Raw genomic sequence first — 21,068 nt, 5'->3', positions numbered from 1 at the left:
TCTGCCTCCCGCAGGTTCGGATTTTTGTTCAGTCGTCACGTTGCCATGCAGACAGCGTCTCCCTTGAGCTTGTCTGCAACCGACCGCACCAAAGCAAAGCACCCCATCAGACTCAGTCACACGCTCGCAGCCAGCTGGTTCAGGAAGTGGTTCGTTTAGCTGAAGAAGCCTCCCAGCAAGCTCAAGGGAAGGCAACCCGACGGCCCAAACTTACAAAAGAGGAGCAAGAGTTCTGTCAAAGCAAAAGCCCAAACCTGTACTTACTCTTGGAGAAGATACATGAGCTTTCACTCATGGACTTGGAATGCTTAAAGACTGACACATGCCTCAATAACTCAATGGACTGAGAGCAATAATGTCTTTCAAACCTAATTTTGTTACAAAAAGACTAAGATTTTTAACATCTGACAGTGATACATAGAGGGGCCATTTGGTAGTACGTACTATGGACTATGTGGGAGGAAAATAGTCATTTAACAGAAGTTTTCTTAAGACTAGACTAAAATGGCATGGTCTACTACTTTTAAACCAAAATTACACAAATTGTTTTTGTTTCTCAAAAAACAACTAAGTCAATGGTAGCCAATTAGGTAATTGGAAAATGAAAATTGGAAAAAAAATGAGACAATAAACTATTAAATTCACTCATACTCTTAATATTGTTTTACAGAGAGTAGTCCCAAATTGAAACATTTTCAAAACATCTTATGAGCATTTTGCACAAAAATTCTGAATGGATAACAACAGATAATTAATGCCTTGAAAAGAAAAAGTCAAACAGATTTGAGATTTAAGTTAGAAAAATAATTTTATTTAATTAATTTTTGACCTCCCCTGATGGCACCCTTTGACTCAGAAGATACTCTTTATGTAGTTTCTCTTGACCTTCAAAGAGTTTACGTAGTTTCTTTTCTTGACCCTTGCTGAGTTCCTTCCCTTCGATATCATGAGTTGGGAAGCCCTGTGAAAGGATGGAGAAATGTCATTGATCTGCTCATCACGAAACATTTGTCATATTGTATTTTCTCACATATTAGCCGCCTCTGCGTATTAGCCGTACCCTGAACCTCCTAAGACCCAAAGTTTTGCAAGGCGTGCATTCTTGTACTATTTGATATTTAGCCTACATGGGACCCGGTGAGTGTAAAAACAAAGCATTATCTTTTTACATGATGTACTTTCTGTAAAAATGTGATGTCCACACGTAGATGCCAGGTACCTACTAGGTTAAAATTGCCTTAAAATTGTTGAATTTTATATTTCCTCTAGTGTAAGATGCCCCCTGATTCATAATTTTCACCTCCATATTCATGGTTTTAATAGAGATTATAATGCATTACTTTAAAGGGAAAATCTTTAAGAAAAATAATGTTGGTATTTCTATATTAATCGAAAGGATTGTCTGCTGGATTGCACATTCCCAAAGGATGTTGCCCGCACATAGACAAACTAAAAAAGAAAGTTACGTCAGCAGGAAGTGTGTCCATAGCAGTCTAGTTTGTCATCCGAAGGTAAGATTGCGGCGCCCTGAGTGAGCAGTGGCAGGCACAAATTAAGTGAGTTTTTCACATTTTATGAAAAATACGGTTTTTATTTTTGTCTTGAATTTCATTTGTAGATGTCAAAATAAACTTTTAAGTGTTGTATCTGTTTATCTTTTCTCTACTTTGAAATAAATGACCGTATCGGCCATATTGTCTTGTATTTGTGAAGTCTAATTTGTGCGCATATAAGCTGTAACCTTGATTCAGGCATATGGATTTTGGCCAATCACCTTGTTCAAGCTCTAAGATGCACTAAATGTTTAAAGATGGTGGGCAAAAAAATTAACATCTTAATAATTAAAAAAAATTGAGTAGATGCAAAGGATCACTATTAGAAGTTTATTTTATGCGCCTGATTTTGCCATCATAGGTATATCTGAAATTTTGAATGTGAAGTTTTTTTGATGCCATTGTTTCATAGAATTCAAAATGCATTACCATTTGATCGAATTTGGAATATTTGTTGGTTTCTGAAAGAAACATCTCAGATGGAGGGATCTTCATTTTGGCAAGCTTGGCCATCTTAAAAGAATGCCATGAAAAAAGAAATAAAACATGAAAATTTGCAGTATAAAATATCTTTTTAGCTATTCATTAAATGAAAAAGCTTCAATGCGCACCTCCTGTTCTTCTTTCTTCCTGGCAGCCTCTGCTTTCTTCTTTTGCTTTTCTTCCTCTAGCTGCAAACAATAGTTCACACCTTATTTTCGTATTCATCCATAACAGATTTTTTCACCATTAAAAAAAAAAAAATACGTGTCTTTAAACAACTCCTTTACTGTGTGACAGAGGGAAGAAAAGCCATTGTTAAAGTAAATAAAATGTTTATTGTTTATAGCTCAGATAAGCAAAAGAAAATGAGATGGTGTTGCAAATATTAGACATGTTTTCCTGAAAAAAAACTTGAGTGGCTCATTAGTGTGATTGGGTTGAAATGTCTTTGAATGATGTCCTAATTCCTAATGCCCACTGCCAGCCCTTTATGGCATAGCAAACATACCAGCCTCTCCTCTTATCTTGAAATGATTGCATGTCGTGGTGCATGTATGTCGAGGTACCACTGTAATTTGTTTGCTATCGATTCACCAATACAAAAGTTTGATTATTAACCAACCAAATCCCATCGCTTACTTGCGTCCTGCCTGGTAGAAGTATTCTGTCATATTATTCACTATTCTGTCATATTATTCACTATTCTGTCATACTATTCATGTTATTTACAAAAAGGTATGGCCTGTCTTATCTCATTTTCTGAACTGCTATGTCCTCATTAGGGTGGCGGGGGTGCAGGAGCCATTTCCAGCTGAATGTGGGAGGAAACCAGAGTACCCACAGGAAACCCACACAAGTCCAGGGAGAACATTCAAACTCCACACAGGTGGACGTAACCTGGATTTGAACCCAAAACCCTAGAGCTGTGAGACCTACACGCTAACCACTTTTCCACCGGGCTGCACACTGTGGTCTGTCAGCGTAGAAATTCAAATGCAGAATTCAATTATCCACTAAAATGACAGAATAGGAGTTTTGTCTGAGCGTTCTGGTTGTTTAAACTCATTTTTGTGCAGTGTGAAAATTTTTTAGGCAAACTGAGGAGAAAAAAATAGTCTCCAGTCAGAGTGAAATGTGAAAGTGCACAATCTCTTCTCCTTACCTTGATCTTCTCATCCCGTTCCTTCATTAAAATTTCCTTGTCCACCAGTTTTACCACGGTTGGAAGTCCTGCAACACAGTCAATGTACATAATTAACAAGATTTATAAAACTCATAAGTGCTTAGAATAGTCTCCATTTTTGCTGAACTCCATTTTTTGCAAAATTGGTTCTTTTCCCCCCGTATCTGCTTACTTGTTTTGTGTTTAATAGCCTTTCCATCTTTATTTGATTTTAATATTTCTTAATACTTTCTTTTGTATTTCGTATGTTTTACTTTAATGTTTTACAACTTTCTTTGTTCTATGGCCTTAGTTTCTTTCTGCTAGTTCATTTTTGGAACCATTCGGCCATGCCTCCGCTGTAATACACATGATCAGCTGTGAACGCAGCAGAAGGAGCAACACCTCAATGCAGCTGGAAATTGGGAGCTGGACAAAAGTTCCGGGAGAAGAAGCAACGCTTCAGATCAATCATTCCATCTATTATTATGGGGAAAGTGAGATCTCTCTGCAGTCGACGCTTATCAGGCCGCCAAGTTAGTGTCAGGAGTGTTGTACTCTGTTACTGTTGATTCTTCTGCTCCAGATTACTGACGGATTGTGAAGATAGGCTTGGAAATGTGATTCTGCATATTTTCAACCTCAGTCTCAGTCTAACTGTGTGTGTAGTTCCAGTTTTATCTAGCTGTACAATGTCTTTTCCTGTGTCTGCATCTGTTCTTGCTACTTCAACAAAGTGATCTTATTTTCAAGATGGCGCCACTCAACTGGCAGCTGGTGGCAGAAGCTCCATCCGCTCTTACTCGTTTCTGGTTTTTACAGTTGTCTATCTTTTTTATTACATTTTAATATTTACTAATACTTTCCTTTATATTTCACTTTGTACTTTATACCTTTTACTTAATGTTTTCACGACCTGCACCCGTCGCGTGTGAGGGGCAGTAATTGTCTTATCTCAGCTTAGCTTTTCGATGCTAGTCCTGGGCGTTTTTTGGAAACATTTAGGCAAGGAAGGCTACCAGTCCTGTTGATCAGCTCCACACTACTGAGGGAATCTGCGGATCATCTTGGAAGAGTGAATTTGCATATTTTCAACCTCAGTCTCAGTCTGCAGAAGTTCCCCACCTTGTGTGGGCTTCCTGTGTGTGGTTCCAGCTTTATCTAGGTCTACAATGTATTTTTCTGTCTGGGTTTGCAACTGCAACAAGTTGAATTTCCTGAATACGGGATGAATAAAGGTTAATCTAATTTAATCTAACCTAACCTATTTATCTTCACCAATTAAAGATATGGTTCTTGGTTTTCTTTTGTTAGTTTCTCATAAAACTTTAATGTTAGAACAATGCATGTATGATTTATATTCCTATTTTGTTTTATATTGTGTAATTTTACCTCTTGCTACTAGTGGGTGGAAGTTGTACATTTCCACTGACCTGGTGTCAGGCTTGCAGGCTTTGTAATTCTTTTAATAAAGACCTGAGTGTTGCAATTGAGGTGCAAAAAACAGTTTTTAACTATGCTTGTCAAAAATATGACCATGTTTGATGTGACAGTGGGCAATCCACTAGTATATAATTTCTGAAAGTTTCATTTTGATATTGTGAACATAGTTATGAGTTAAACACAGATTTGTGTTACTAAGTTTAGGTTTTCACTATGTTTAAATGATTTAAAAGACTATATGTGAAACCAACAGCTAGCACGGTGGTGTCAAACATACGGCCCGCGGGCCGGATCCGGCCCGTCTGGTGGTTTGGTACGACCCGGGGAAGAAAGCTGCATTGTATAAAAAAATTATGAATTTTCTTTAAAATTTGTAGTTCTTGTTTTATCCGCTAGGGGCACAGTGTTTCAGTACATGCAGACAACATAATTGCTGTGAAAGTTATTCATTTGTTCAAATTGCTTTCCAGATGTTGAAAAACAGTGTTTTTAAGTTCCACAAGGCTGGTACTAAATGTTTTTGGAACATTGTTACTATTTCCGTGATCATTTTTACGTACAACACACTTAAATATATGTTTAACTGTGTAAAAGTGTTGTTAAAATTGCACATACTTTATTTATGTTCTTATGTTATTCTCTTGTTCATAGTATATTGTTCATAATGTAAAAGGAAAATTCTGATAATAAACATTTTGAAAATTTACTCTTTATTTGCACTAATTATTAGTATTAGTGACTAAAACAAAGGAAAAGAGTGGGCTTATTGTTAGTTCTATATAATTTTGCAATGAGTTTACTGGTCCGGCCCGCTTGATCTCAAATTAAACTGTATTCGGCCTGCAGACCAAAGGGAGTTTGACACCCCTGAGCTAGCAGGTCAAAGGGTTAGGGTTTACAATTTTGAGGGCATGAACCTCCACTCAACTGTAATTTTACCTTTTTTCCCCCACCAAATTTGTTAACAGTTTTAACAGAGTACTTGTACATACGTGAACCATTAGTGCAACTAAACGAATTAGAAATTACCTTCATGATCCTCAAATCGAACACCTAACTCCGGCAACGTAACATCGCGGACATCATCACAGAGCCGCAACAAATCCATGACTGTAGGTAAGGATGAAAAAAAAAAAAGATTTAAAAAAAAAAAAAAATAATAATGCGATAGTGGAAAAAATACAAAATATATTAAAAACGATTTTATGAAGGACTTTAAAATCCCAATAAACATTTTACCAAATAAAGTACAGAAGCGCAGAGGTCCTTACCCTTCTGCTGTCTGGCAATTTTTCGCACCTGCTCTCGGAAGTCAGAAAGGACCGAGACGTAAGGCATGACTGTGCTCTCCAGCTAATAAAGTCAACAAAAACAAAATTATCAGTATCTTTGTTTTTTTTTTAAATGATCATTTTATAACCTTAGCACAATTTGCTGTATTTTTTCTTGTATTTACAAATGATATAGTAGTATACAGGAGTGTAATTTGACAAAACTCTCATCTCTCATTCAAAATGTAAATGTAGAACTAAAAAACAATTTCAGCAGAAATTTCAAAGACTTATGAAGACAAACTTTACAGGGGAACAGTCAGCAACCTTATTGATGAAGGTGCATATATTAATAATAATGATAATACTCATTAGTTGCTAATTCATATAATGCTACCAGGCATATTCACCTAAAAAAAGGATATCTTACATCAACATTCTCTCTTTGTCCTCCTAATGGGAAACCAATGGCCTCTGATCCTTCAATTGCACCAAATATCTAAAAGACATGAAGAATTTTTCAAAAGAACAGATCAGAAAATCATTTCAGAAGTTTGTCAGACTGACGGGGATAATAACATTAAGATCTTTGTAATGTTAAATGATAGAAAAACAATTAATTTAACTCAATAACTGTAACATACAACATTTTTGCTTTGGTATAAATGGTCTTTCACAAGAGTCTAATCTTCTTACCTTTAGTATTTTGGTGAGATATATGGCGATACTTTCTATTAGCATCCGGTTTGGTCCTACTTTGGCACTTTTCTTACTGGCGATGTAGCTGTTACTCTGATTAACCAGCTGCCTCATTTCCTCCATGACTGTTCGGGTGTCAATATTGTCACACAGTGCCTCATGGACCGCTGACTTCCGATCAAAAAAACTACAAACAATTTCCAAAAAAATGAATATTATTATATATACACCTCATTTGGGACAAATACAGTATACAGTAAATCATAAGAATCATACTTTTTGCACCTAGAATTCAATGTCACAAATTCAAATTATAGTTGTCCTGTCGTGTCTTGTGCAAGGTCACTTTGTAGGCCAATTTTCACAATCACCATGACATCTAATGTATGTTTTGTATCTTTCAAACTGTAGCACAGCATAGCCAGCAAGTAATGTACAATCCTAAATCAATTGAAGTTGGGACGTTGTGTTGCAGGTAAATAAGAACAATAGATGTATTGCAAATGACTATGTTCAACTAACTGATAGACATACCTTCACTTACGATTGCTTCGAGGTAGGAAAATATCAGGTTACGAAACCCTTTGATTTGTAAATGACCATCCCATTATACAAAAAAATAAGACCCTAGAAATGAAATCCCGCAAAACCTAAATGCATTACGTGCATCCGTTATTTTATTTTGACGCGCCCTGCTTTACTAACGCTTTGAGGCTCAACGACAACAACTTTCTTTTGACCTGTGTTTGTCGTCAAGGAGTTCTTTATTTCAAATTATTGATGCGAATAAAATGAATAAGCGTTCCCTGTTATTAATACCCACACAACTTCTATTTGCAAAAAGGGCTTTTCTTCTCACCTACCTTTTGTTAAGCTCTATTTCCGCTGCATCCCACTTTTCAAATTGCCCAGTGATGTCAGTAGGTGCACGCAAAATGTCCTTTACATTCAAGAAGAACTCCTGTTGTTCAAAACGAAGAACATAAAACATTACAAAAAATATTTTAAATGAACATTGATTTCCTTGAGCTTTCCATTTGTGAGTATCACATACATTCAGGAACTTCTCATACTGGACAACTAATTCCATAGTGTTGGGGGAGTAATCCAAGGTATCTTTCCATGAATGCATTAAGAAAGCCAGACGGAGCTGGCGAGCTGCAATAACAACCAGGAAGAGTAGTTAGACAATTGAAATAAAATCATTTTACATATAACAACAACAACAAAAATTAACCTCAATTGGTGAGATCTGGGAATCTCTAAGGCTAAGGTCTAAAAAGAGTTTTGGGTCCCCTTCTGAAGAGTACAGAACCCTTGTGGCAATCAAATAGAGTTTTTGCAGTTTAAAAGGTTTGTGTTTGGTGTCTCCCATTCAAACGTACCTGTATTTTTTGCCAACGCTTCCTTGATTGTGATGAAATTCTTCAGCGATTTGGACATCTTGCATCCTGCAATTGTCAGGTGACCAGTGTGCAGGAAGTAACGGACCCAATTATCATTCTGAAAGTAAGCCTAGAAAATATAAAACCACAAAGTAGAACTCTTTGGTCAGAGTACAGTGGAAGACAGCCGTTGTCTATTTCCTAAGGATGATACAAGGTTTTCACTGTATACCTCTGACTGAGCCAGCTCATTGTCATGATGAGGGAATCTTAGATCAAAGCCTCCACCATGAATATCCATAGACTCCCCTAGGATGGAGCCAGCCATGGCTGAACACTCAATATGCCAGCCAGGCCTTCCCTATTTCAAACATTCACAATGAAAGTCTTTGTTATCCTCAGAGCTTATTCAATTGCATGTTATTTTCTCACAATTAGACCTGTATAAGGCTACAGAAGAGTTTCCAGAAAAGGCCCATTGAAAAGTACGCTGGGAAGCATGTGTCCCAACTGGTCCTTAAGGCTAGTAGTGGGTGCAGGTATTTGTTTTAACCAATCCAGCACAGACAGTTTAACCAATAAGGTTTCTGCTAAAACAGGATTGGTGAAAAGCTTTTCACTTGAGTAGTTAGAATGAAAACCTCGAGGCCATTTGTGAAATAATTTAAAAGCCCATCCCTCCCTAAAAATGTTGCCAAGCTGCTATTAATGTAAGAACAGGCCATAGATGTCACAAAAAACTCAATTTTAAAGATGAATATTTAATGAAAATCAACTAATATAAATAATATACATTAATCCCTCAAATATTGAGGTTAATGTAGATCAGACATTTATCTTGAGATAGGAGACAAACTGTGTGAGTTTCAGCATGGATTTTCACATTTTTATTTAAAAAAAACAGTGTTCCCCCGCTACTTCGCGGTTCAGCTATCGCGGACTCAGAGCTTCGCGTTTTTTTTTTTGGAAAATAAAAATATATATATTACATTGAAACAACATATTTTACAATTTTTTTGTCATAACATGAATTTCACTCTCTCTACCCGTATTCTATATGGTGTACTGTATACAGGGGAGTAAAAAAAAAAAAATATATATATATATATATATATATATATATATATATATATATATATATATATATATATATATATATATATATATATATATATATATATATATATATATATATATATATATATATATATATATATATATATATATATATATATATATATATATATATATATATATATATATATATATATATATATATATATATATATATATATATATATATATATATATATATATATATATATATATATATATATTAATTTGGAATTAAATTCAAATTAAGCATTTTTGAAGGGGAATCCCTACTTCGCGGAAATGCACTTATCACGGATGGTCCCGGTCCCCATTAACCGCGATAAGCGAGGGAACACTGTACATAAAAAAAATCCCAAAGAAGTGAATTCCCGATGAATAAAGTCACGATAATCGAGGGAAGACTGTATTGCTTTTTAGCATTTTGGAAATTACCAATAGCATTGGCTTCTTTTTAGAAACCGGTTTTCATTAGCAAAAATGTGCATATATGTATAGATGAGAAAATTCTAGAAAGAAATATTTTTGGAAAATACGCTTCTAGGTATGGGCATGGCCTAAAACAAAGAAGACATTTTAGAGCAGTAGTCTGATGTGGTGCAATTATGAGGGCTCAAAATTGTTCTTGTAGTGTAAGTCTCAAGTCACCTTTCCCCATGGAGAGTCCCACGAAGGCTCTCCGGGCTTTGATGTTTTCCACAAAGCAAAGTCATTGGGTGATTTTTTCTCTCCTAATCTGTCAGCAGAAATGCTGAGGTCTCCTTCGAAAACAATAAAAATAAAAACTAATTAGTAATGATGCTCAGAGATCCAATTTACCACCACATGTATATTGTGTGTCAAGCTTTTGAAAACTGCTATAGTCGGTTCAACCAAGCTATTTTATGGTACGTCCAATGTTCCCTCTAAATTTTAATATATCTGGGCATACAAACAACCTCCCTGAGCACACTGAGGACCAGTATGAGCAAGATTATAAATGCTCACTATGGGCACACACAGCATCCCACCGGCCAGAAGCAGGTGCATGTCTACTACCCATACATGATCTAGTCATAATAAAATGTAATGATTAATATCTATGAATGAAACATTTTACTAAATGTCCTAGAGTATATAGAAATCTGATTTAAATGTTACCTTAGTTTTCACATCATCATCAGGTTTAACAAACAATTGATTCCATTCTTCTTGAGGGAGGATAGTGCTCCCTGAGCAGACTCATTTCCTTGGAGCAACTGTTTAAAAAATATTTTTACCCTTATTACCCTATAAACTTGCTGAAGGTTATTTGTAGAGGGCTGGCTTTTTTAGAAGAAGGTAGATTATCACCATGTGGTGGACAAAGACTGGTTTTACGTTTCGCATCATACATAACGGCTGCAGAGGGGACTTTTTCACTGGCAGAAGGCAGTAATTAACCGGGATTCATGTATAACACGCACCGGAACTTTGCTTCAGTTTTTTGTGTTCAAAATTGTATGCAATATTTTTCCATCGGAAAATTCGCTCACCACTTTAGCTTTGCTGCCTGTTTTGAAGAGCAGATATTTCTCACCCCATTTCACCACTTGTTCTTCTATTTGCACATACTCCGACCATCTTAAAAGAACTGCATTTCTTTTTCACTTTGGCTTGTTGAGAAGGTCTGCCACAGCTGAATTGTTTCGCCATGATAAAGGTTTGACAACACCTCCACTGAACCGTTAGCTATTTCCTAACCTACTACAGACAGGCACCTATGCATGACGTGTAACTAACGCACGTATTTAATGTCGTTAACATTTACTCATGCCGCAGAAGTAAACACACCTGACGTGAACCCCATCATATCATTGGCTGGACACAGTGTTAGTCATAGTTTTATCCGTAATTACTGTTTGTTGTCGTTTATTAGTGACAGACTGCCCCTCTCTGAGTTACAGAGGGTTGGTTTTTATTTTGTGCGCTCTATATGTAATTGCGCATTACTCTTGTGCTCTCCGCACACAGCTTAGAGAGAACATTGGGTATGTGTTATCAATATCAACACTGTAAACATCCAAAACTTGCCATTGTGTACCTTCTCCTTCTTGTAAAGCTTTCTGATCTCCAACTGCCTCTGGTACAAGTTTGGCATAGGAGTGCTGTGGACTTTGATCAAACTTTGCAGTGTCAAAGTAAACGGAGCTATTTGATTCATACCTAAAACAACATTTTGACCATTAACACTTATAATTAAAGACAGTTGAGTTACAAGCCATTAACAAACTTGTGTTTACCCATAGCCATTTGAAATAATCTTCTCCACAAATTCCACAATCTCAGGCACATATTCACTAACTCGAGTTAAGACATCAGGAGGAAGAACCTGGAAAACAAAAATATAATTTTCTTTCAGTAATTGAACATTTAAGTAATTCATATAGTCATACCTTGAGATACGAGCCTAATGCATTACGGGACTAAACTATTGTGTCGATTTACTCATATCTCAAATCAACATTTCCCATAGAAATAACTAAATACAAATTAACTCGTTCCCACCCTCTGAAAAAAGGTTAGAAAACAGGGTATTACAATGGAAAAATGTTTTTATTGTTTGTAATTCACCATCTAATAACAGAGTAACAAATAACTAGTGGTTATGTTTAATACTAAAATGAGACATTATTCAGAACAACGTGGAGTTTGCGGATGGGGGGGATTTGACGGATGCGCTCGTAACATAACATAAAAATTCAATTGAACTTAAATTAACTTAGAATCCTATACACACATTTAAAAACAGTTTTAATCTTATGTAACACTAAATATAAACCTTCTTGTGCAATAACAAAGGCAAAGAGTTAATGTATTTTACCGCGGCTTTCAAGGTTAACTTCCTGCGTCTCTATACGTATTGGTGAGCCAGCTCAATCATGCGTACACTACTCTTGTTTTTTTTTATTATTTCATGCTTAATGTTGTCATCAAACATTTCATTCAACATTCTTCGCACTACCCTTCATTGTGTTATGATCGTGCCGCGTCGTCGTGGCGCGATCGGGAATGGATTTGGACCCAGTCGCGGGTAAGCAGAATGAGGAGAGGCAATTGGCTTTGAAGCAGCAACTTTAATAACTTAGAAGGGATCTTACAAAACAACGAGGACTTGTGAGACAGAAAACAAAAACAAACCGGGAACAGGAGAACGAGTGATATCGAGGAGAAAGATAGCGTGGCTGCATGGCTCTTGAACCAACGCAGCGACAACCATGAAGATACCGGAGTTTGCAGGAACGATCCGACAATGATAATAGAACTAATTGGTGTTTAAATACAAACTCAGGAAGTCATTAACAGATTGATTCCAGCTGCTCTGCCTCTATGGCAGGCCAGGAGGGACAAACGGGCCGCTCCTGACACATTGCTTTGGACCCATTGTGTTTCCCTAAATTCTGCACTGACTAATGCAAAAAAAAAAGGGAAAAAATGCTCTCTTTAGTGCTCGTAGAGATCTTTGCACCAGAAAGATGCGGCAGGAAAGATCATAAGCAGCCTTCTCGCATCCTGGCATGCCACCTACAGGCTAACTCTTAGCCTACAGAGATCAATAAGATCAAATTAATCTGTCCTGATGCAAAAAAGTAAAACTGGATTTAGCTATATATGCTTATACCTACATCCCTAGAATAAGCAGATTACACTTCATTGTGATCCTTCCGCAAAATATGATAACACACTCCCAGCAATTTTAGCTTCAACTTCACAGACCTTCAGCCAGAAATAGTGAAAAGCATAGCCATTCACTTAGTGGTTTGTGATTCTCCTGCTACTTACGTTCAAAGCGGCCATGTCGTTATGGTACTCTCCCTCCCAAAATTTAGGCAGAATTGAGAAGATTGAGTTGTCTGTGACTTCACACCCAAACTGACTATCCAGCCAGTCAGACAACATGTCCTTGGACTTTTCAAGGAGTGTCTAGAAGAAAATTACACTTTTTGTGACTCTTTTCATCCGAAACATCATACATCTATTCAAATGTATTAGAATATTAAATGATTATGCAAAATGAAAATGCCAAAATACCTATATTAAATTGAAAATAACTATGTAAAACAAAGTTGTTTCCTTAATTTAAAGTTTTGAAGGCAATTCTTACATGGCTTAGAGGTTGAAGCACATCATTTGTAGCCCCATTCTTCAACGCTGCCTGCAGAGGCTGCAGAGCACCCATAATGGCGGCGTGAAGCCTTTCAAGCATATGTTTCTTATCTGTGTCCGTAGTTGAGGTCAAGCGGGCCTGAAAGGGCTGAGGATGAAGAGTAAGAAATTTCAAATCATACAACTACATTGACACAATTTTCAAATTGCTTAAATTATTCTTTGAGGGTAGACTTCACTAATTTGCACACACAAACCTGTGGCTGTTAAGCATTGCTGCGGTGCACTTGCTCCTCTACACTACCAAGGCTAACATTCACCCACTTGCACACATATTGATGCATCAATGGATGGATGCTACTGTGCAAGGCGTGGCCTGGCCCACTGGGAGAAAATTTAAAGTTCTGTGTCTTGCCCGGATACATTTCAAATTTGAACAGTTAAGTAAAAAACAAACTGATGACCCTTCGGTCACCGGACAACCTCTTGCAACCGCACCACAGCCACTCCAAAGACATTTTCATATTTTTCTAGTGTCTCACCACTTGGGCTGTCAGCACATCCTTCAGGATTTGAGCAGGAACAGGTTGTTTTTCCTTGTACTGGTCCAGTAGATAGTTCTGACGTGCCCGTTTAATGATCTGCAGAATAAGAGTAGCAACATTGAAAAATGATTTAAATGGTGCTTTTTTAAAAGCACCTCATTTTTGGAACTCAAAACTTTGGCCACGCACTTTGTAAAGCGGCCCATAAAACCATAAACAGTTATTTTTTAGTATTGATCGGAATAACATAGTTACAGTATGTTCCTTGCCTCATACAATCAATATACGGTAATATCTGTTATATGTATTATGTCCACAGCCATCGCAATGGACTGACCAATGATTTTTTTTTATAAAAAGAGAACTAGTACAACAGCCTGAACATTCGAAATATCTTTGCTGCATTAATCCGATTACAAACAGAATTAAGCAAATTTTACTGCACACGGCTCAGACTACTTGAGATGAAAAACGTTATCCTAAAACACACTGAAATTTGAAACAAAAGGTAAACATTTAAGATGCAGCTAGGAATAGTTTATTACGAGCATTACAAAAATGTGTGTATATTTGAACAATCCTCAAGATAGGTTTGTGTAAATTATAGTGTTCTTAATTTGTGAGAGTATTCTTACTTTGTCATCAATGTCTGTGATGTTCATGCAGTAATAGACATCATACTTAAAGTAATCCCTTAGTATCCTTCGCAGAATATCAAAAGAGATGTAAGACCTAGCAAAACATAAGCATTCACAAATTCAGTATAAAAGGGGATTTGAATGGTAGCAGAGCAGTTCAAATGTGCTCTGTTACCTGGCATGTCCCATATGAGATGCGTCATAGACTGTTGGCCCACAACTGTACCACGTCACCTTGTTCCCATTTTGTGGTACAAAATGCTCCTAAAGATTTGAAATCAGAGAGGTTAGATATTGATAATAGTCAAGTTGGGAGTCAATCAACAACAGGTCCTATTTTTCTGCCAATAACAGTCCCAACAGTTATTTGTCATTACAATGACAATGACACAAAAACAAATCTCCCTTGAAACCTTTAGTAGTTGGATTGCCAACCCTTTGGTGAGTCATTAATTTATTGTGGTGGAAGCTTTTAGACTCCCAATAATTCTTGGAGCAAAAATGCCTAGGGCTTTGTGAAACTGGTAGGTTTATTCAGGGCAAACAGGTCTTCAGAGGGACCAGAAAAAAATACTACGGTTAATTACTTTGATGAGTTCCATAAATAGTGTGCATTTTTCCTCGCCTTTTTACAAATGCAACGCGGCACATATTTACCCACATAGGATGCACGTAAAAGTCTAAAATTCTCTCCTAAGTCTACAGATTTCTGATGCGCTATATTTATATGGTGAAAAGGCGTACAGGGGATAGGGGAATGCGCGTGCGCATATAATCCATGACAATACTATTAGCAGTTGGGGATTACGTTTTTGTCTGCTACCAGTGATTGGGATAATCCAGATTAGAGTGGGTACAAAAAATTTACCTAAAAAAAAAATCCCACGTAATAAATGTTATACGCCGTACACAATTTGAAATGATCAAAAAACGTATAAAATACGGGAAAAACTTAACAGGTAGGCTAGTCATGTGTTAGCATACCTTTGCTCTCGTCAAACTATTATAGAGTCGAAGTTGGGGAACATCTGTGCCAGTTGGCGGAGACCATTGATGCTGTAGCCTTTTTGCTTTGCCTGAAACCAGATAGTCAAAAGTATTAAACAGGATGGCAAAAAATGGTGATACCTCTATTTACAAAATAAATTGTTGCACATAAACATGTTTTTTTTCACAAGTAGAGATGTATTTCACGTGTGAATGCCCTTATTAGCCGTTCAAAAGGTCCTTAATACCACCCTGAAACCCCTTTAAATAGGAAAAAAGTACATGCAGTGGTACCTCTACTTACAAATGCCCCTAGATTTGAAATTTTCAGGTTACAAAACATTCATTCATTCATTTTCTGAACGGCTTATTTAAGGGTTTAGTTGGTATTTTTTTCTGAAGCCCGTGGAACAAATGAGAGAATTTACATATGAAGCATTGCTCTAGTAATGAAAAATCCAGGTTACAAAATCAATTAATTTTGTAAGTGGAGGCCTAACAAAAAATATAATAACATTTTTCATTGAGCCATCAGAATTAATGAGACAAGCAAAGACATGTTTCATTGGGGTGATTTGGCGAGTGCATAGGAGGCTAAAGTTTGGCAGCTGTGTAAACATGAATATGTACACAATCGGGTAAACATAGAGCTTGACAACTTTCCAACAACTATTACGCTGTCTTGTGTCAGAAATTAAAATAGGTTAAGTTCATAGGGCAGATCCTTAATGTACAATTCCGATTTTCCGTCATGTATGGTCATTTAGCAGACTGTTTCATAATGCCTTTTTCTTTTTCCATTAGGCCATTTTAAGTATTATCTATGCACACTAGTTCACAGCACACTGAGTAAATTAACCCACATGCCAGAGAACCAACAGAATAAATGAAAGACATGAATGACTCAGTTTCCTTATCATTTTTAATTTATTCACTAAAGCAAAAAACAGGCATTGTGACCGTTACCATAGTGCTGTTGACATAACTGTCAACTTTTAGATTTTTCCCATATTTTATGCGTTCTTTAATCATTTCAAATTTTGTACACCGTATTGAATCGAGTGCATACAAAAAAAGCGTACTATGTCCCCTTGGGGAACTCGTAAATGCCCCCTTCTGGGCAAATATCTGCCGCGTTCACTTGTACAGTTTATTATTGATAAATAAGGGGAATTGTAATCATTAATAAGGGGAGCAATTGGCAAAGGTTGACAGGTATGTGTATGATCAAGAATTTGACTTAATTGAAACACTATATCTAGATGTGACAATCCTTGAGTTTGTCCTAAATTTTAGGAAAATGGTTACCTTCAATTTGGTCATGTTTGTTTGGTTTGGTCTATAAATACAATAAAACATACCTTAAATAAAAAAACGTGTCAAAAACCTTTTTTTTAATTAACTACCGTATTTACTCGCATACAAGCCATATTTGTTGCGGATGACTGAATTGACATCTTTCTTATATCCGCATAAAAAAACAAGATGCAAAAAAACTTTAAATGCCATAACGTAAGACAATGTGGCTGATGCTGTCATATATTTAAAAATAGAGAAAAGATAAACAGCTAAAACGAGGAAATATTGATTTAAATCTAAATATTTTAACATTAGAAGCAATTTAGCGGCCACAATATCTTAAACTTCTGGTAAGAAAACTGTAATTTCTGTCATTAAAAAGCATCAGGTTCTCATCAAGATTCTCATTTCTATTGTCAAATTTAATAATTTGATATTTAGACAAGCATATTAACTTATGATATTGACCCTAATCATGTGCTTTTGATTCATACAGCATCTCAGAAATACCATGTGATTTTGTCAAGATTTTCCCTACAAAGTAACACATTTTGTACTCCCTATTAAAACCATGAATATGGAGGTAAAAATTGTGACTCGACTATCTACCTTCTCTACTGCACCCGATTCAAATGATCAACTCATCAGCAATCTGTCCAGAAACTTGACACTGGTCCTGATTATTTGATTCAGGTGTGTTGGTGGAGGGAGTTATGGAAAACAGACCGGATAGCGGCTCTCGAGGACAGAAATTTGCCACCCATGATGTAGCGAAACAATTTAAATATCCAAACACAATTCTACAGGGGGAATCTTTGGGGTGGGGGATATGAGAAGTGAAATTATGTTTGTAACAGTTCATCTGTGCAAGCAAAATTTTGATTTAAAGTAAATGCTAATGGTTTCTGCAGGGGTGACCGGCCACTTTCACTGAATAAAGACCTCGCCATAGTAGCAAGTTCCACACATAGTTTACATCTAGCCTTCTCAGGTTTTTCACCGTCTACTCACTGCTGCTGTATGGGCTCAGGTCCTGCGGCATTGAGGTTATGTGCCTGTACCAACGCCGAGCATGGACATGTTTTGGGTCTGGGGGCTTGGAGAGAATCTTAAATGCTTTCTGGTCAGCCTGTGAAGGGCTGAAACCAGCCAGGTAGCTGCGAGTGCTTAGGTAGTCATTCAGTGCTGCTGCCAGAGCAGCATCCTCTTTTATTTGGAGCAGGAAGTCATACTCAAAGGCTGCAAAATAAGGGGGGAAAGCAAATTCCAGATAAGACTAGGCTGCACCAGCCTATAAAAAGCAGTAACACTTCAGCAGGTATTCCCTGAAAGCCTGTCACGATAGCATCTGAATTTAGTCTTTAATAATTAGTCTGTGAGGATAAAGGATAGGGCAAATGGGGGAAATCAGAAAAAAAAAAAATTGTGAAACCTATGCAGCATGTGCTTGGAAACTGTTCAAATGTTAAGTTAATGTGAAAAAAATTAGACAATAGTCAACAATTTAAAGGCATATTGTGGCAATGAAAATGAGCATTGATTAAATTACCAATTCACTGAAATAAACAGGCCCATATATAGTCCAAGTGAAAAAAATAGCAATCATTTGGAACATTGTTAATAAATACATGAAAAAGATTGGACCATTTTTTGTGGCCACTAATGAGAATTTAAGAATGAAATTGAAGGCAAACAAAGGAAACCAAAAAAGCAGATATGAAAAATAAGACCCTTCTACCAGGAATTCAAGTGACAGTTTAGTCAATAAACATAAAATGAGCACATTTGACCATAACTATGATTCATTTTCATTTCAATGTGAAGTTTTAAATCTATTCGAAAAAAACATATGGGACGGCCCGTCGGCCGAGAGGTTAGCGAGACGATGTCACAGTTCTGGGGTCGAGAGTTCAATCCCAGGTCGGTCCACACTGTGTTTGGATGTTCTCACACGGCCAGTGTGGGTTTTCCCGGGGTACTCCAGTTGATTGATATATAAGGGGAATTGTAATCATTAATAAGGGGATATATATATAATAGATAAGAAATATCTGAATCATATATTATATTTTGTTCATCAATACTCCAAAATTCCAAACTGTCTGTTAGCTTCCTTTCATTGCTTTTTCCCCTGGTTGCACTGCTTCCAGATGTGTGTTTTCATATTGAAGCATTTAACCAATCACATTTCAGCCATTATTTGTTGCCAGAGTTACAAATCTGCCTTAAGGCGTTCACAATCAGTTCTGCGGGCTCTGCTGCATTAAACAAGTGTCGATAAGACTGTTGCTTTAACCAATCAGAATTTTATTTGGTGACACCAAGGCCATTTCGCAGGCAGAGGGATACCTCATGGCTTTCACCAACAATGATTGGCTAGTAGGCGGACCAAAGCCAAAGTGAGCCAGCCAGAGATCGCAAACTCCACCCACAATGGCAGACGGAGGAAAACAAATGGATTTGGTTGCAGATTTGCTCACAAAGCTTTTTTCCAGATTGACTTTTCCAGAAAAAATGGACATCATAAAGAAGGGGCGGTCAACTCCAAACCTAGCTTACAGCCAGGAAAAGGGTGTGTCCGCCACTTTCAGTGCGCTAACCATGAGAGCTACCAAGCTGTATATGGAGCGAGCCAATATATTGGTGTGTTGATTTAAGGCCATTTTCAAGACGGTCTATGCCTGAAATATGACAGGACAGGCTCGACCTTCATCATTAGCTTCGATGGCGATAGAAAAGAAGGAAGAAAGAAAGGATGATGGATATTGTGTACAGTTAAAAAGGATTTTTGGTGGGTAAAATATGGCTATATTCCTAAATAATATTTCAATTGTGGGCCCAGTTCTGATACCTAAAAAGCTCCAGTGTTTGTATTTAATCACTAAATGCTGCTATAAAGTGGATTTTACCCCATTTTAGTGCATTTTTTGCTGTTTCGCGATTGACGTCCATCACAGACTTTTCCTGGGGAAATCACCCCCTGGTACGGTTGTAATGTCTGAAAAGCTCCAGTATTTGTATTTATTCAATAAATGCTGTTAGAAAGTGGATTTTACCCCATTTTTGTGCATTGATTTTTTTATGTGTCGCAGCTGTAGATGCAGTCGAGGTTTTATAGCCATAACATCGTTTTTGAGGGTTGGATTGATTCGTTAAAGACCCTACGAGAAAATGCACAGACCGCCACTGATATATTCATATGCATACACACGCACAACAATTAACGTTCAGGTTTTTCTAGTACGTTTCTCGTGTCACGACTAACAAGTAGTAAGCATGTCCACGTTTAACAAGATAACATACATGATGTCAGATTAGCAGATATTTTTAGAGAAGGCTACATAGAGGGGAAAAATACCTTGCAGTCCGGTGGTCGACATTATTACAGCGTTACGTTGTGGTTGCTGGATGCTGATGCAACAATAACGTGTTGGTAAGGAAGGAGAGACCGGGAAGTAAATAAGCACTCTCGGAACTAATATACGACGAAGCACATAGCAGTGGGACTCAAATCGGTGTCGGACAGTTTTTCGGGAAAAAAACAAACATTTAATAAATACGGAAGCGTGTTGCCTGCACAAATGTTTTTAAAAAGCCTATGCCATTCTCAAATTCATTTAATTTGGGGTTGTTTTTAATTGTATTAATTAAAAAAAAGAAATTAATTTATTTTGAGGGTAGTTTTTTTGAGAATTTTCCGATTTATTTATTTAGAAGATTATACAATCATGCGGACCTGACACACTATGAAAACACATCCAATCTCCAACAAAACATGAACCATATCCCTCTTTTTTGCCATTCCATGATAATTCAACCCTAAAAAATGCATCAGGCAATGCCCACTTTTTTCTTCAGCAATGCTGGTTTGTCAAAGTTGTGGTGTGAAGCGTGGTTTTCACCAAAAGAAAAATAAAAGTGGAATGTCATAATCACAATTGTATAATAATTTCCTTTCTGTGTTTTAAACGGGCAGTGTAGTGTTCGCCGAGTCTCTGGGTGCAATAATAGCATAAGATACACATTGCGCAGCTCTCAAGGCTGACATTTGAATGATCGACCCCAAGACCTTCGATCAGCCTTAACAACTATTCTGATTTGCTGACGTAAACACTATGGACACATCTATTAAGGTTAATCACATCTGGCCAATCAGAGCATGTTTAACTATTGTAAAATGGCGACGCTCTGACCGACCAATGACAGACACAATTAGTGAGTTTTTTCACATTCTATGCAAGGTACATTTTTCTTTCCTGAAATTTCATACATAGATGTCATATAAATTTTGTTTAGCATTTTATCTGTTTATCTTTTCTCTATTTTGAAATAATTAATTGACCGTATTGGACGCTTTTTTCTTGC

The 21,068-nt window shown here is 36.9% G+C and overlaps 2 protein-coding genes across 3 annotated transcripts in view; one reads left to right on the top strand and one right to left on the bottom strand.

Moving 5' to 3' along the window:
• The window catches only part of LOC144194073 (DIS3-like exonuclease 1), a 28,805-nt gene extending 27,113 nt beyond the window's left edge, over nucleotides 1-1,692 (top strand). Inside the window, exon 18 of the mRNA XM_077712856.1 lies at nucleotides 15-1,692. Coding sequence (XP_077568982.1) covers nucleotides 15-347 — 333 coding nt within the window. The 3' untranslated portion in view covers nucleotides 348-1,692. The remainder of the gene's footprint in view (nucleotides 1-14) is intronic.
• On the bottom strand, nucleotides 790-20,203 carry LOC144194074 (cysteine--tRNA ligase, cytoplasmic-like). Of its 2 annotated transcripts, XM_077712857.1 has the most exons (23): nucleotides 20,062-20,195; nucleotides 17,715-17,942; nucleotides 15,402-15,493; nucleotides 14,593-14,681; nucleotides 14,415-14,511; nucleotides 13,777-13,875; nucleotides 13,233-13,382; nucleotides 12,911-13,051; nucleotides 11,371-11,459; nucleotides 11,172-11,293; nucleotides 9,758-9,870; nucleotides 8,229-8,357; nucleotides 7,997-8,126; nucleotides 7,666-7,769; nucleotides 7,475-7,572; nucleotides 6,609-6,798; nucleotides 6,343-6,411; nucleotides 5,913-5,994; nucleotides 5,671-5,751; nucleotides 3,199-3,266; nucleotides 2,165-2,224; nucleotides 1,983-2,066; nucleotides 790-961 (listed from the first exon to the last, which is right to left on the bottom strand). In XM_077712857.1, the coding sequence occupies exons 1-23, from the start codon at nucleotides 20,081-20,083 to the stop codon at nucleotides 818-820; spliced, it is 2,481 nt and encodes an 826-aa protein (XP_077568983.1). In that variant the 5' UTR covers nucleotides 20,084-20,195; the 3' UTR covers nucleotides 790-817. The 2 variants fall into 2 exon arrangements, with proteins under 2 accessions (XP_077568983.1, XP_077568984.1); XM_077712858.1 differs by lacking the exon at nucleotides 17,715-17,942 and having other exon boundaries at nucleotides 20,062-20,203.
• Nucleotides 20,204-21,068: the final 865 nt, after the last annotated feature.

Source organism: Stigmatopora nigra, chromosome 3 (assembly GCF_051989575.1).
Source record: "Stigmatopora nigra isolate UIUO_SnigA chromosome 3, RoL_Snig_1.1, whole genome shotgun sequence".
Lineage (NCBI taxonomy): Eukaryota > Metazoa > Chordata > Actinopteri > Syngnathiformes > Syngnathidae > Stigmatopora > Stigmatopora nigra.
This window is presented reverse-complemented; position numbering and strand designations above follow the sequence as displayed.